A 17,013-nucleotide genomic window follows, 5' to 3' on the forward strand; every position below is an offset into this window, starting at 1 on the left:
GGGTTAATGGGGCATACAGCTCTTTCACTCAAAGAATAATGAAATAGTAAAGTAAGAAAATGATTTACTATTTCCTTTCCTTTCTTAAAAATCAGTTTGTGTGTTCCTGTCCCTCAGTTGACGGCGGCTGGGGAGAGTGGACCGAATGGTCACTGTGCAGTTCGAGCTGCGAGAGGCAGCGCAGCAGAGAGTGCACGGCTCCGGAGCCTAAACACGGAGGCCGGCTGTGTGATGGCGTGGCACTGGCGACGGACAACTGCACCGGGGGCCTCTGCACAGAGGGTGGGTAACGTCGGCATCACAACCGCTCTCTCCCGCGTTTATAAATAAGACAAAAGGATTGTTTAGCATCATCACTGTCAATTCCCCTTTGTCTGGAGACTCCTTTTATCATCCAGTCACTGTTCTTGCTTCTCCAAGTGTGGGCTTGTCATTCTTATTTAGCTCATCACCAGCTCTTTCATTCGTCTTCATTATTCACACCCCCAACCCCATCCTCCCTCCCACCCACCCCTCCACCTACGTAACACTTAATGCACACAGGCGTGGATGCATACATAAGTAGTATTTGAATAAGCGCTCTCTTCAAAAAGGTCATGAAGGAGCTGTCACGTTCTAATTTCTCTCTGCAGATCGAAAGTTGCTGCACGATGTTAAGCCACAGGGTGAGTTCCCATTTCTTACTCTTGTGTCATTTTATTGCTACGACGGTCTGCGTCCAGGACCCTGAAGGATTCATGACTCCCCCTTAAAACCTGGTATTAACATCCGTCCTGAGTGATCTGATCATGGACAGGAGGTGGTTTGAGGACGGATGTGGTGTGAGGACACACGTGGCCACATCTCTGTGCTGCGTGAACACAATCCGTCTTCAGGGCAAATTACAAACCACTTCCTCCGCCGACATCATCTGATCAGTGCGAGTGTCACCAATCACTTATATGTTAGTTTATTTGCAGCCAACACCACAATATTAACACTGAAGGTCATATGATTTTTTTTTTCCCCTCCTCCCTTTCTCTTTTCTAATGGTTTCATGTCACAGCTTTGTGAGTAAAGCTTTGATTCACTTAAGCTCCTCTCATCTCTCTATCTCTCTCTATTTCTGTCTGTTGTGTGTGTGTGTGTGTGTGTGTGTGTGTGTGTGTGTGTGTGTGAGAGACAGAGAGATACACACACACAGACATATTGAGAAAAACAGCATTTTGTCCTCATGAACAGACACGACAACATCCGTGCACACATTTGAATGCCAGGTGTGAAGAGTCCTATACTTAAAAGTGTCCGAATATAATCCGATCACTGAGGACTGACGTTAAAACCACATCTTAATACACTGACTTGGCCAAAAAAAAACATACTTGACACTGCTTGGCTGGAGGCTAACCCTCATTGAGTCATGGCCATATTATACGTCGGCCATCAGCTCAAGCCTTTGCGGTTTGTGCTCCATCTAAATTTTAGTCTGAAGTGATGTGAATGCGCAGCCATTCGTTCTCCGTGTGTCCCGGCTTTACTCGTGAAGTCAAGTAAAATACTATTTATTCCGGTAATGTGGAAGTTAAACTGTAATCAGCTGCTTAGAATGAGCGGCTCCTTTACCATAAATAAACCTAGTTTTACTTCTGGTGTCAGAACACTTTCTGAACACTTTATTTCCACTAATAATATTATTTTTCAGACACTCAGTGTAGCATTTCAAGCCAAGCATTCCGAGGTTTATCACTGTGTATTCATCCCCTCTTTTTGCATAATTGCCGTGTAGGGTAATGGGCCATTTATGTGTTGATTATGGCTGCATGTAGTTTGTGCATTGGAAAATCAATTTTCTACCTACTAAGCCACAGGCGAGTTCTCCTGATTTGTCCTTTTACACACTTATGTATTTTTGTTTGTCAGAAACCGGGGGGGGGATCCAGCCAGGCTGCAGAAAACTACCCAAGCCCTCAATTAACCCTGTACTGTAGCCGTTAATGCCGCTTTGCATATTTTGTCAATTTCTCCTAATTTGATCTTCAGGTTATTCCGAGGATTTCCCACTATGTCCTGTTTCAGCACAGATCTCATTATCTTTCAAGCACAAGCTAGGAGTCTCTTTATTTCTCGCTTATTCTTTGTCTGGGTGGAGTTGGATGCAGCAGTGCTGGTGGGACCAGATAGAGCGTAATCATCGCCAATGAGCTAATTTAATGAATTGGTTTTGTCACATTATCCCCGCGGAACACAGAGCGCCAACAACACCACAGCCAAGCAGTGTTTGAAATGACAGTCAGGTGTGGGGTTGATTTTATCGCCTTCCTTCCTTCTGAGCTTCCTCCTCATTAGTGGCTTTAACACTCTAGGATGAAACAATGAAGCTGTGTGTAAGGAGGCAGTGCTTATGTGGAACAGAAAATAGAGAAAATGCGACGCCAAAGCTTGGAACAAAGGTGGACTTGCTTCTTGTTGAAGATAGGAAGATGCGACTTGCTTCCTAGACTTCTTATAAAAGATGTTCACAACTATAATTTCACAGCAACCATGGACGGTTTATAATAAATCAATAAACTGGCGCCATGTCAGCTTTTGAAACCAGAAATTAACTGATGAATTGATCAGGCACCTATTGGACGACACCAGCTGTCAATCACACTGGTGTCCACTCATATGTGCCAAGTTTTATCATCTATTTTCCTGTAAATGGGAACATGGTTTACAAAATTGACATAATTTTCTACTGAAAAAGAGCTGAAACTACTTATTGAGACCTCTAAATTCTATAGATAGAGTTACCAACTGCTACCAACTGTTAATTTTTATATAGAATCAAGGCAGCGACACAGGTTTAATCTTTCTGAGACTCAGTCTTAGAACGTGGCAGCAAAAGCGTCTAAAAATCTCAAACTGTGCTCCTCTCTCTGACCCTTTCTCTCCCAGGTGTGGACAACAGCAGTGATGTGGCCTTGTATTCGGGCCTTGCTGCAGGCGTGGTGACTGTGGTGCTGCTGATCGTCGCTGTCACTCTTTATCGGAGAAGCCAGAGTGAGTACGGTGTTGACGTCATCGACTCCTCCGCCCTCACTGGCGGCTTTCAGTCCTTCAGCTTTAAGACGTCTCGCCAAGGTGAGCCCGCGACTCACCACATGCGCAGAAAATTGTGTGGTTAAAAATAAATAAATAAATGTGACATCCCTCGCACCGTTTTCCACATCCAGTAGAGTGCAAAGTGTCATAAGAAAAGGGACAGAAGAAGCATAGATTGTCAGTTATTTGCTCCTCCCATTTCCAATTTACCGCGCTTATTCACAGAAACCACTCTCAGGTCCTCAAAAAGGCTATTTATTTAGAGGAAAATAAAATAATAATAATAATAATAATGATTATAATAACTAGGACTGGAAGGGCCCTCGCATCCCTCCACTCAAGATGGAGAGTGCAGCGATTCTCTGACCTCGCTGTCTCCTTCTCTCAACAGTCTTCACTTTTATTCCTTAACCCCCTCAGAAATGATCCAGCCATGGAATAATAATAATAATAATAATAACTTAGACGTGTTCAGTCGTCGGTCTCTTGTGTCATGTTTCATGTTTGTTTTGAGTCGATTGGTCAATGTATGGTAAAGTTATAAGAAACGTCCTTTTTCGTGGTGAACGGCAGACATTCGGCAAACTTTTGATAGTTGCCGTGGCCACGCCCCTTTTGAATCCGCAAAAGCCTTATGATCCGTTTTTGGCCTTTTATGTGTCGAGTACAAATTGACACATATTTTATGTCGGTATACGAGTTTCTTCATTTACGAAGCGTGCAAATGGCCAAGATGGACGCCAAAATTCAAAATGGCCGACTTCCTGTTGCGTTGAGGCCAACGTCCCAATGGACTTTTTTGTTCGTCTTGGGCTATTACAAGTTCCCACCAAGTTTCGTGAAATTCGGTGCAACTTAGTTTTGGCTCCTTCCATCCACGTTTCCCAATGCACGGGTCCAAGCGTCGTGACGATATCGCAGTTTCACCACACTTGATCTCCATGGCAAGTTTTTATGCACGTTAACCCCCTGAAAAATGACCACAAAACCACAGAATAATAATAATCTGAAGGAAAACAATACATTCCACGCACAAACAACTCCTTCACTGCACTTTGTGCGCTCTGACCCTAATTATGTGGTGATAGATTTGTAAACTCTCTTTAATAATGAGATTATAATAACATAACAATGAGAAGTTTAGGAACCGTCCCAAGGGGAGTCATCTTCCATTTTCCACTGTTTACATTCAGAACATGCAGAATAGCTAATTAGTGTGTTGCGTGCGAAAGGCAAGTTGTGTGGTTAATTTGCAAGAGTCTGCTGTCATTTTTGGATGATTTAATTAATAGATTATGAAATGCATGCTGTTTAACTCCTACATAATTAAACTCGGCACACCCCATAAATTAAAAGTGGAGTTGAAAATGGATTCATCATTTCTGCTGCTTGTCGCTAGCTGTGAAAGCTATAGGTGTTTTGGTATTGTCTCCCGCAGTTGAGCCGTCACTCCCGTTTGGAGTTGTGTTTTAATTTGTGTGCAACGCAAGGTGTTTTTAAGTTTACATTCATTTTGGGTGTGGACTTAAAGATATATGAGATAAAATTCTCTGTAAAGGTCTGTTTTTTTGCCTCTTCACCATCAAAAGATACAGAAAAATGTTCTCGGCACTCAACTGTGCAACAAGAGGTTGTTCAAGAGAGGTTTAAAAGGAGTGCAGCAATCGCAATTTTCATAAATATAGCCTGAGCTGAACTGCACCCACTTTTGCAAAAAAAAAGGCGTTTTATGAAAACTACCAAAAGCCCAAAAAGAATCTATTAAAGGAGTGAATACTAATAAATGAAACTTTTATGAGAATACAAATTACATCAAAGTCTTTGCTGGAATATATATTTAGTTGTTGATTTATACACATTTCGTCGCTTATATAGTTCTAATATTTAAAGAAAAAGATGTTTATTTGTGTTTTTGATAGTCAAAACATTAATGTGTGTGTTTCCAAAGACTAAAGACATCAGGAAAAGAGTAGTATTTTTACTAATACTACTAATAATTACTTGTTCTAATTTCAATGCTATGATTACAGTTATGCCGTCAGATTATAATGTGTTAGTTTATTTCCGTGGTCCAGTAAAAATGCAGCTGAATAGTTTCACTTGCCTTTAAACTGAAAGGCTGTTGTGCTTCGGAATAATTTATGACTCAAAATGAGTGTAATGTTTGTGTTTGACAGGTTCCAGCTCACTGAATAAATCCTCATTTAAAAACCCAACAAATCCCCAATGCATTCAGTAAAAATTTTGTGTTTCCAACCTTTTGGCAAGTAAAAATATGCATTTTTACTGGTTGTATTTACCCTTTATTTATTAAGTATGAAAGACTGTATTTGTTACAACGTAGCGCTTGCGCTGCACAGACGTAATCTGTTCTCAGGACAGATTAGAGACCGCCTCCTCAGCTTGTGTCATTTTACCATTGGCAGTTTATATTTATTTTTTTTACTCTAATCAGAACGAATATGTTTATTTGGGTCTGAGTCAGCAGCTGCATAGAAGAAAAAAATACTGTAAACATACTTAATTAATGCCAGTGTATGTTATTTAAATGACAGAACATGTGGAAAAACATGACAGTGCAGGTTTCTTTTTTTCTTGTGTATATTTGATGAATAATACATATATCCCCCTGTATTGTGATATAGCGGCATTAATTATTAAAATGCCTCAGGGGCCAGAAATGACTGGTTTTAATTTTTCCGTTTGTTTGCCTTCTGGAGATTTCTGCAGCCCGTGTTGTTGTGCACTAAATGTCCAATAACCTACAATATGAAGCTTAATTTACAAAGCACACTGGGTATTTATGGCTTTATTGCCAACATCAGTTTGCCCGAAGCTATACGCTCGCAAGGCAAACATATGGCAACAACCTATGTTTGTGTTCTCCACAAATTCACTATTTATCTGTCGTTTGTTATTACTTTTTTTTTTTTTTTTTACGAGTGTTGGAAAGCGAAAACCATCCAGGCAGTGTGTCAGTTTGTGCCATTATGGGATGTCTTGGGTATGATCACATCCATCGAATCTTCATTTAATTATTCATGATTCCGCAATTATTTGTGTTTCATGTTTTTGTTTTCTCGCCCGGGCGCCGAATGGAGCGTTTATGGCCCCGAGTCTCTGAACGGCAAAACATCAGAGCTTAAAAGCATGCCGTGTTTTGCCCCACAGATTGAAGCATATTTTTACAAGGCTGGCATAATGGGTCGCCACAGCAACAGCTCTCAGCGGGGCATAATAAAGTTCATTTTGATAACACAGCAGGAGGAAGAGAGAGCTTTAATCTTGGTCCCTGTTCCCCTTGATATAGGGGCTAGAATAAGCCGACCTCCTACTGCTACAGTAACAACCAAACCCCTGCCTGCGACTCCTGCCACATATTAAAATGTAAAGAAAAATGTAAATGTAAAGAAAAATGTAAATATTCATTTGGTTAAAAAGTCATACCATCAATCAATGAGAGTATTTCTGCTTATTTACCAACAATATTTTAATGCACAAGCCGTGTTTAGCACTATTATTAGCACTCATCAAGTCGTTTTCATCCTATTCAACATCCCACAATATCTAAAGCCTGTTAACACGTTTCTTTTAAGTGCTTGAAAGGTTGCTATTCAAAATGTAATAAATATTAAATGTAAATTCGGTACCACTTATTAGTCTAATTGATGTTAAAACATCTCTTATTAATGTTTGACAGGTATATACATTGCCTTGAGCCTATTAGTGTCTTAAAAGCAATTATTAACACCAAAAGCCAACGTGTTGTTATTACTGTAACTTCACTTGCAGGAAGCCAGTGTTTGTGTCCAACTAGTGTTTTTTTTTTTAGTTTTTCTTCATTTTAAATTGTAAAACACCATTTTAACATGCAGTACTAGTAGGAAAAATGGGAAAAAGCTGTTTTATGGTTAAAATAAGCAAAAAAAAATTCCAGAGGTCTCAAACTTGCGGCCCCCCCAATCAATTTCATGCAGCCCATCACTTAATATCAAGTTATAGTGAGTTATTTTGCATCGTAAACTTGTTTGTATTGTGAACTATTCATCGCTCCACATCAAAACAAATCCTTTTGGTTCGACATTCTGTGAAATAGCATCAGAAATATGATTATTTCAATATATTTTTCTCAAAAAGTTGGACTTTTTTCACATCCGCGCCCACGTTATTTGAGTTTGAGCCCCCCCGGTGTTAAAGGGTTAAATTATTTATTATAGTTTATTGCAAGAAATATAATCATGACAGTATTTTTTTTTTCCCCCTGTTTTTCAGCGAATCCCCTGCTCATTAATTCATCCATGCAACCTGATCTGACGGTGTCGCGTACCTACACCAGCCCCATGTGTTTTCAGGACTCCATTGACAAGGAGCTGATGGCCGAGCGCTCACTCCTCGACCCGTTACCGGATCTCAAGATCAAAGGTCAGGATATAAAAGCCGTCATGTAAGCCCGCCTCTGTGGTCATCAGCTACTTATAGAATTATAGAGCAGTGCTCTGTAACAGCACAGCAGCTGCAGTCAGAGGGATAAACCTTTTGGGGCTGAACCTGTTTTTCTCCAGAGGCGATCTCTAAGGAGACGCTGACACAGAGAAGAAAAAAACAGCCATGACCTTGGGAGGGCATCAGAAATTGACCGCTCACTAAACCACTTTTGCTGCACATGCTCTTCAATATGAATTAATAGACATTTTAGAAACAATGTTTTTTTTGTAGTTTTTTTTATGAAATACAGAGAGATGCACAAAAATAAGGCATCACTGTCAAGCAAGTAACCTTCATTTTTTTACTGGCTGTTGCAGAGCTTTGATGAAGGCAGGGTTAGTGGGTGGGGGTGGGGGTGGGGGGGTATTATCAGTTGCATCTGTTGCAGTGTAGCCTGGAGTTTGTTTTCCCCCCCAGACAAGTTCATTTATCAAGGATGATCCAGATGTGAAGGAGAAGTTAAATAGAGGAGCAAAATACAGTATTTGAATTAAGATATAAATAATAGTTATGTTAGATTAAACTTTGCTTTCCACAGTGTTATTGCGCCACATAAAAAAATACAACATAAATCACAAATACAAACAACTATTTAAACCGAAAGACAGGTGACACTTGGACAGCTTGGAGTTCAGTAACAGACAATTAAATCCAGTTTAACACTGGCATAAATTAACTGTAAGCCACACGCTGGTGCATGTGCACTAGCACTATTGCCTCACAGAAAGAGTAGTAGGTAACTTTATTATCCCTGTGGAGCAGTTGGGTCTGAGGCACAATCGCCAATCGCAAACACAAGACACTTTGTTACAGGACACCAAATGTATGACACAGACTGCAGACATAGTCCATCAGACAACAGACAACACAAAGCCCACTGCGCCATGGGTGTGACCATTTAGTGCATTTATGACAAAAATTTGGATCTGTTTTTGGTCAAGAGAGGGGGACCGAAACGATATCTAGATGGTAGCAGAAAGAAGAGGTTCACACATCCTGGTTCCAGCCTTTCTGTTTGTCCCCATGTGTGCGCGGTGTCCTCCTAGAGCCCAAAAACTGGCGATCTGTCCAGGATGTACGCGATTTTTCCCTATGTCGGCTGGGATTGGCTCCAGCGTCCCGCAACCCTCATGTGGAGGATAAAATGGCAGACAATAGATGAGTGAATGAACAATTACTTGCCGACGTTTGTGGCCATCTGAAGCACCTGCGTGCAGTGGATGAGACCGATCGCTTCGTTATCATGTCATGAGCTTTCTGCCATAAGTGACCTCAAGCGCAGTCTCAATGATAAAAGAAGTCACTGTTAGCTTCATGAGTTGGTTGAAAAATCCATCCATCATCTGTAACACTTATCCTCTCAGGGTTCAGGGGAGCTGGAGTTAATCCCAGTTGACTTGAGGCAGAGCACGTACTGGACAGGTCACCAGTCTGTCACAGGGCCAACGTGGAGAGATAAACGACCGTTCACTCCCACAGTCGCACAAAACTCACAGTAACCTCACAACAATCTGCATGTCTTTGAACTGCAGTGTTTATTGTTTCATGTTTCCTGTGAACTCAGTTCTGTGAAAGGAGCCGTGACATCCTGCTAAAATACTGAGGCAAGTGTCTCACGAATAATTAGCATCTTCATCAGGTGATGATCCATGGAGAGAAAGATGTTTGTGTTTTTAGTGTTTTCAGTTTAGCAAGAAAAATTTTCCCATGATTTCACATGAAGTCACAGCAGTGTCTCTGGATCTGCAGGTGTGGCAGAAAGGGCGGAGTACCACGTCATGTCGCACCCTCAGACGTTTCCACGCGGCCTAGCTCCGGACTACAGAGGAGTCGCTGTGGGGACGACGCTGGGCAGACGAGGCAAAAACCTCCTCACGCCGCAAGTCTCTCTGACTCCCAGCAGGCCTCTCCACAAAGCTACTGCGGTGTTTGGTCATGCTGGAGGAAGGCTGGTGGTCCCTAACACAGGTGATCTTTCCTTTGTGCTAAACACTCAAATTCTTTCCATAAAACACGACACTTGGCTTTGAAACGACAGCAGAGATGAAACAGAGTGTCTTTGTCTGCAGTCAGATTAGCAGCTGCGTTGTTCAAATCTGATTCATTACAGATCAGTTTTGACACATTCATAACTATCTGTCAAGCAGCGTGTCATGTGTCCAAAGCAGCAGAAAACAATGCATTAGTGAGACCACTCAGTGCTGAAGCTGTAGAGAAATATAGAAATCCGAGTCACTTCAGCCTTGTAATCTGAAGGTAGCCTTTTATTGCATTTTGAACTTGTTCGACCTTGTCAACATTGGTCTGCAGTGAAAATGTGAGAAGTGACAGGATTATTTACTGACGTGAGACAGCTTTGGCATTTCTGAACTGACTGATGGATCCTGACAAACCCATCTGCATTTCTTACGAGTATGGGAAGTGTTTCTGACCACACTTTATGTATAATCACATGTTTTCCACAATATCTTAATGGCAAGTATAACAGGCTTTAAACGTGTAGTGCGTAACTTATAGTGATTTTTGTTGATGTCATTATTCTGCCTCTTTTTAGACTTTGTGAAGTGACTTCAATGGAAAGTGGTCTATCAGACCTGACTGAGGGAGCGTTTGTGTGTATACAGCAGCAGTGCGTGGACAGGAAGCATTGATGCTATATTATTTATCCCAGTAACTGCTGAAATTTTAGAGCAGTTACTGGTTGCTGTTGTCTCCATCTGACTTGACACAGGAAGAACGGTGGCGTTCGCTCAGAGACTGCAAGTGAAGCTCAGCTTCCTCTAAAAGTACATACTGTGATGTATTTACATTTCGGTACTAAACGTGTACTAGAACGTGGTTAGAGCGCGTCACTAGTTCGCTCAGAATCAGCTGTTAGTCACGCATGACGGATCGTCTCGCCACTTGAACCACTTGAAGCTCAGCTTCAGCTGTTCTCTATGAGACGGCACAGAATAAACTTCAACGACATGGCCAGGCCTCTCAAGTTTGGAACCTCGTGTGGATTGAGATTAGGGGCGGTTTATGAATGGTGTTGTGTGTTGTGAGTGTTTGTGGCAGATTGTGATGCCTTGATGCCAGAGACAGGGAGCTCCCATTTAAACCACTGTGGCTCAATGTCAGTCATTTTCTAACCTATCTCTCTCCCTCTCTCTCGCTGACCCAGTGATGTAATTGAAGTGATTACCTGACTGTGCTCTTTCACTTCCATCTCGTCTGAAACCCGTCCACCCATTCACAGCAGAAACCTATTTTCAGACTTTACCCGGCAACAGGAAATACTATTTTCTGATTGGCTGATTGGTTGCTAATTCGAGTAATTGTGTGTAATTTGCTCGGCGAAATAGCCCGTTTACGTTTGTACATATACACTCTAAATAAAAACACTATTATAGCATTTTAGTTTTACATAATTATCGCATTTCCTTGTTCTAGTTGTTCATTTGCAGAATTTATGTACAAATTTATCTATCAATAACTGGGCCTGAAATGAGCTTCCCCTGTTTCAAAGACCAGCAACCGCCACCGAAGAGGAATCACTTCCTGTGTGCAGTGCGGGCATGTCGCCGGGCGACACGAGACCGACACACAGTGCGGGTCATGTGTAGCTGATAGATTTAATCAGCATTGTTTGAACTCATTTGACAATGGTTTGAATGTAATTGACACTTAAAGGAATACTTTATATTACCGATTTGCATTTAGCTTTGGATTACTAGAATAGGGGTAGTATTTTTTTAAAATTGCACGCCATCTGTGCTAACGCTAACAGGAGTGTCTCTGGTGGGTACGTAACAAAGAAAAGATTTTTTTGTTACGTGCTCACCAGTGACACTTGGTCCGAGGCTTGAAACCGCATCGCTAATTCCGCTCTTTTTATACCCACTCGTAGGGGGGCGGGACCTCATTCTCAGAATGTAAACAGTGACTGCCATCTTTGCTAACAGTTACGCTAACAGGACCAAGTGTCACTGGTGGGTACGTAACAACGAAAAGTTATTTCTCAACTCAGGGGAAACTGAGGTTGGGAAGCACAATTTATCAAAAATACGACCCCTATAAAGCTAAATGCTAATCGGTGAAGTATTCCTTTAAAAGTTACGCAGTACGGTTCACTGCATTTTTAAATGTTTATTGTTTACTATCCAGAAAATGTCCACACGTTTACTGTATGTAAAGTAAATCTGTGATGTTCAGTCTGCTACATTATTCTGTCACCGTTTCCCCGTGGCCTACATTCATCATCCTGTCCCCTGAGGGATGTTTATCTACTGTGGTGTAGATTGGCAGTAATTGTTCATCATACAGTAGAATATTTGCGTGTATATATGTGTGTGTGTGTGTGTGTGTGTGTGTTGTGACAAAAGAGACTGCTGGCAGCATTGATTTACAAGGCCTTTGGGACTTGCTTCCATCACCTTTTTTCTGGGGCCATCACCTCTCTGGCTGTCGCCTTCAGAAAGGAGACGTGACAGCCATGCTGCTCTGTGTCTGTGCATTTGTGTGTGTTTGTGTGTGTGTGTCCTGACTATGTGCTGATTGGTTTTTGCATACCTCCTCTGCAGGTATCAGTCTGCTGGTGCCTCATGGGGGAATCGCTGAAGACACTACCTGGGAAATGTACATGATCATCAACCAGGAGGACAGCAGGTGAGGGACTCTCGCTGACACAGTGAAGTCGGCTTCTTGGGCTGCTCTCTTTTAGTCTTTCAACCCGGTGCACTCCTATCCACCTACCTGCCACGTCTCCCGCTCCTCTGCGCTGAGCGTGCACACAGATCCTCTCACATGGAGATCACGCCGGCACATATACATAAACAACACAAATACAAATACAGATGCAGACATATATCCGCTCCACACGGGCCCGTGCTCATGTGTCACAAATATATTGGCAGCTGCAGACAGTTGCATTATTGCCTGAGGCAACCGTGTCAGCAGAGGGGGGTGCACAGACTCTGGTGGTCTAGTTTTGTGTTTCCTTGACATATCTGACATTATCTCTCTCCATCATGTCTGGTTAGAGCAGTGGAAGCTGTGAACTTAAAGTCACGATGATGACTGAGTCTGATTTGGTTTTTGGCTTGATGGGACTGTGGCGCAGAATGCCGGGCGACTGCTGTCTGCCAGCAGGAGTCTGTTTCTGCAACTTTGCCAGTGAGCTATTACTCAAGAAGAAAATGGAATTGATAAGAACCCGTTTGAAAAGGACCTCCCCACACACACACACGCACACACACACACACACACCACCCCATCATCTTACCTTTGATTCGGTAGGAACAGCGCCTCAAAAGCTATCGCACAAGCAGAAATCAATTTCTGGACGTGTTCTTGGTTTACTGCAGTGTCTGTGTGTGTAACCTTAGTAGCAAGATATCACCCTAACAACACCATCCAGTTATTCCCCAGGTCTCCATAACAACGAGTGGAGGCTCCTTTATGCTCCAAATCACCTGAACAATACAATTACACTGTATTATACGTTATTGTCGCTCTTTTTTTTTTTGTCTTTTGTATATGTTTCAATCTTGTGTCTTATTTTTTTACTGGTCATAGTTAATATTTCTCATAATTTGTCATCATTTCTTTCTCTTTTTTTCTCTTTCCTTGTGTCTAATACTTTATCTTTTCACTGTCTGCATACATTCTTGTCCTTGCTGTATACATACTGTGTAACATTAGCTCAACATTCTGTGTCTCTCAGGCTAAGTCCACACTAAAGCATAAAAAGAAAAAGGAAAAAAAAAAAAAGAAGCATAAATTCTCCTGTGCATCTGCCTGTGACTGCACTACCCTGGAATTTCCGAGCTTCAAAAAAGATGCAGAAGTTTAAAAAATGCTGCTGTCTCTGTTATATATTGAAAATGTCCAGGACTGTGTTATAGTTTGAAGGAGCAGACACAGAATTTGCTCAGTTTGTTGTTTTTATAACAGAAGTCCTTGCTTCTATTTTTCACCATTGTTGTTTCTCAGTACAACAACTGCAGTGGAGAGAATCAGCTTCTTGGTTCTACTGACACACACACACCAGTGTAGCTCTTTACTTGTGATACAAAGCTGAAATGCTCACCTGAACACGGCTCATTTTTATCTGTAAACGTGATTTTACAATGACCATTGGACCATTTTGATGTATCTTATTCATTTGAAAGAAACTTAATATCTCGTCCAGTTATTTCTTTTTTGGGGGGGTTTATTTAACGTCCAGAATCGAGTAACCAAACAAAAGAGTAATGGAATCCTCGTCTGCTTCTTTGGTAAAAACAAAAAAAACAGGTTTTCCAATATAATAAATAAAACTACATTAAACAAAAACACGCCTAAAGAAAATACTAATGAATACTGACAAGTAAAATTTGGATTATAATGAAAACAAAGTCCTCTACAAAAGTCTAATCAATAATTACTAACAAACCCACAGCTAAATACTGGGCTCAGTAAAACTTTATGTGAACATTCAAGAGAGAGCCAAAAGTGACATGAAGTGCCAACTGAAATCCATCTGTCATCTCACCTCAATGACACGATCATCTGGATGAAGATAGCGATCAAAGGTCGCATAAAGGTTGCGGCTCAGAGCTCAGTTAGCGGGCGATTTGTTCGCTCTCCTGCCCAGAGTTCCCCCGTTTAGCCAAGCTGCTGCCCTCCAGACTCCTGCTTTGCCCTGATAAGCCTGGTGCTGTTTACTTCTCTGGCTGTAGTTTAAGAAGCTGCAGGAGCCCGTGCACCACTGAGCTGTCAGTCAAAGCCTATCTTCTGACAGCCGCCGAGTCCGGGGGAGAAATTGGATCCTTTCTTCCCATTCAAACCTCGACCATCTACATAAGACCGCGCTCTCCGCGGCAAAGAATGGGAATCGATCAGCTCTGGATCGGTTTCAGATGTTCACAAGAGCTTTCGACCGTCCTCTGGGCTTTACAAGGTTGTTTAATGTGTGATCAGGAGACTGTGGGTAGTCCAAGGACAGAGATTTTGGCGTGTGACAAATACGCCAAATATAATGCGACTCACACAAGTTTTCAGCAAAGGTGCTCCGTGGCTTTGAGCAAACTTTGCAAGGAGACAACTTCTGTACATGCCCACCTGAGACTATTTGGTTATTTGTTGTTTTTGATGTCATTTTATTCTGCTGAGTTACCAAACTTCACTTTGGAATAACAGTTTTCGAGGACGTTTGAAACACAACGTTCCCCTTAAATTTAAATCTACCTTAATTCTTGGCCACGAAGGGACAACATGCAGCAAGCTGTAAATACACCATTGACATTGTAAAGCTCTAGTGTCATTAAGGAGGATTTATGGGCAGAAATTAATTATGCAACCCATAAATATGAGTACATAGGTTAAATTAAAAAGGTATAATTAGTTTTTTGTGGCGTTAGAATAAGCCACTTTACTTTAAGTCTACTTTAGGCAACATTGTTTCTACAGCAACCCCAGTGAAGAAATTACTCAAGTGTCAGTTTTGCATTTTGAAGCAAAGACTTATAGCAGAGAACATTTGTATATCTTTTTTATATAATTCTGAATACTCACATCAGCTAGACTTCTTTATAATCCAATGAATAATCTCATATTCATGCCCTTCCTTAGTATCAAATGAAGGGGCATATGAGTGTACGTTGTTTGCACTACACATATGAGACGAGACCTAATTAATATCCCCAGTCTACTGGAGATATGTTTTCTTGTTCACACAACCACTATCAGAGACACTAAATAACCATCTTAAGGCTTTGCTCGCGGGCAATCTGGCTAATTACCATAGTCTCAGCAGCAGGTAACCTTGGTTTCCTCTGAGCCTTGGGCTGATTAGCACAAAAGTGCCGCTGCAGGACCGCAGTGCTCTCAAAATGTGTGATTTCAATTTCAGACTGCAGAGCAGAACCTCCTTTAATTTTCTTTTTGAGTCGAGTGGTAACAGTGTAATAGAGACGAGTAAAGAAGAAGAATGTCTCGCACAACACTTTGGCACCAGAAACAGCAGGAGCTGAAATACCTCGGCCACACACGGTCTCTCATGTTGAAACACTCTCACACAAATACACATTCACACAGCTGTTCTTCGTAGGACACTGCATTGACTTCCATTCATTTGGACAGCCTTCACAAAAGTAATGCTTATCCCCAACCTTCAAGGGAAATTACAGTATTTTTACTATTTGTTTATAAATGTACGTGAATAGTACTCACTCTTGCTTTCGAGAGAGAGAGCGCAGGTGTCCCCACCAGTCTTGTAACCAAACCTACGCCCTTGCTTCCAATAACAATCCGAGCCATTTATTGGCGAATACAAGCACTTTTCTGGAATGGTGCTATTGCCCCGTACGATTACTGGAGCAATTCTGAAAAGTTGTGTAAGTACTATTCACGTGCACGCCCACAACTATAAACACAGGGCACAGGGTAGAAAAATACTGGAATTCCCCTTTAACCTAACCACAATTTCAAATCTTTGAAATGAGGTTTTGCCTCATTAGGACCAGCAAGGTCAGTGTTGTGGGAACAAGTAACACTCACACATTTCAAAGCTCACATCTTCCATCTCTGTCATACTCATTTAACAGCTCATATGTTTTATTAGTCACCGTTTTAAGGATGGAAGCTAAAGCTGTGCTATTTTTTATTTTTTATTTTATTGAAATAAAACACTCAGTTCCCCACTCGCTTTGATTAGCAGTCCCAACTGAATAGAGGTTTTCTCTGAGGCATACCTCCTTTTATTTCAATATCTTTGTGTTTTGTACCGTTGTTGAACAACACAAGATCATTGTCGCTGTCACATTTGGCTTTTATAAACCTTAAATGGGAAATATTCACTATTTGACAAAGGAAAAGGCTCTATTAGGTTCTTGCAGCTGGCGTAAAACATTAGTCTTCTCATATATCTATATTGAACTGGGACACAGTTATTGACTTGGTCTCATGTAGACATTGACATAATGTGTCAAGTCTGAACGGTAGAAAAAATGACTTTTGATGTGTAACTCATTTGCTCTCTGTTGTGCTGTGTGTGTGTGTGTTGGGCTGCATGCACATCTGTGTTTCTCCGTGTCAGGGTTTGTGCCCACTGGAGTTGAATTAATGATGCTGTGAAGTGTCCATGCTGCTCCAGTGACAACAGCACCAATATCACCTCCTGTGTGTGTGTGTGTGTGTGAGGTGTCCAGCCTGGCCAGCTTCATGACTGATGGTGGTCCCATCGATTGCTCTCAGTCTTCAGGGCTTCCCGCCCAAAATTGGGCCCCTGGCCAAGAGCAGCTTGGCCTGGCTAATCTGTCACCAGGCTGGCCAGAGCAGGCTTCATAAGCTCCATCGACTCACAAAGCTTACATGCTCTGTGCTAAAGCCTGTCCTCCCCAGCCCCTGCTGTCCATTAGTCTTGGTGCTTTAATCTTCCTCGATCTGTATGAGTGTGTGTGTGTATGTGTGTCGACGACTGATTCATCATGAGGGTCCAAG

At 41.7% G+C, this 17,013-nt stretch overlaps 1 protein-coding gene across 3 annotated transcripts in view; it reads left to right on the plus strand.

Moving 5' to 3' along the window:
- Positions 1-17,013, plus strand: part of LOC131446295 (netrin receptor UNC5D-like) — a 197,249-nt gene that overhangs the window by 158,093 nt on the left and 22,143 nt on the right. Inside the window, exons 7-12 of one of the 3 annotated variants that reach the window (XM_058617442.1) lie at positions 118-282; positions 633-665; positions 2,917-3,021; positions 7,336-7,485; positions 9,298-9,516; positions 12,114-12,198. In XM_058617442.1, coding sequence (XP_058473425.1) covers positions 118-282; positions 633-665; positions 2,917-3,021; positions 7,336-7,485; positions 9,298-9,516; positions 12,114-12,198 — 757 coding nt within the window. Of the gene's footprint in view, positions 1-117; positions 283-632; positions 666-2,916; positions 3,103-7,335; positions 7,486-9,297; positions 9,517-12,113; positions 12,199-17,013 lie in introns of all 3 variants that reach the window. The other 2 variants (XM_058617440.1, XM_058617441.1) reach the window with 2 other exon arrangements.

The sequence above is a fragment of the Solea solea genome, chromosome 19 (genome assembly GCF_958295425.1).
Source record: "Solea solea chromosome 19, fSolSol10.1, whole genome shotgun sequence".
Lineage (NCBI taxonomy): Eukaryota > Metazoa > Chordata > Actinopteri > Pleuronectiformes > Soleidae > Solea > Solea solea.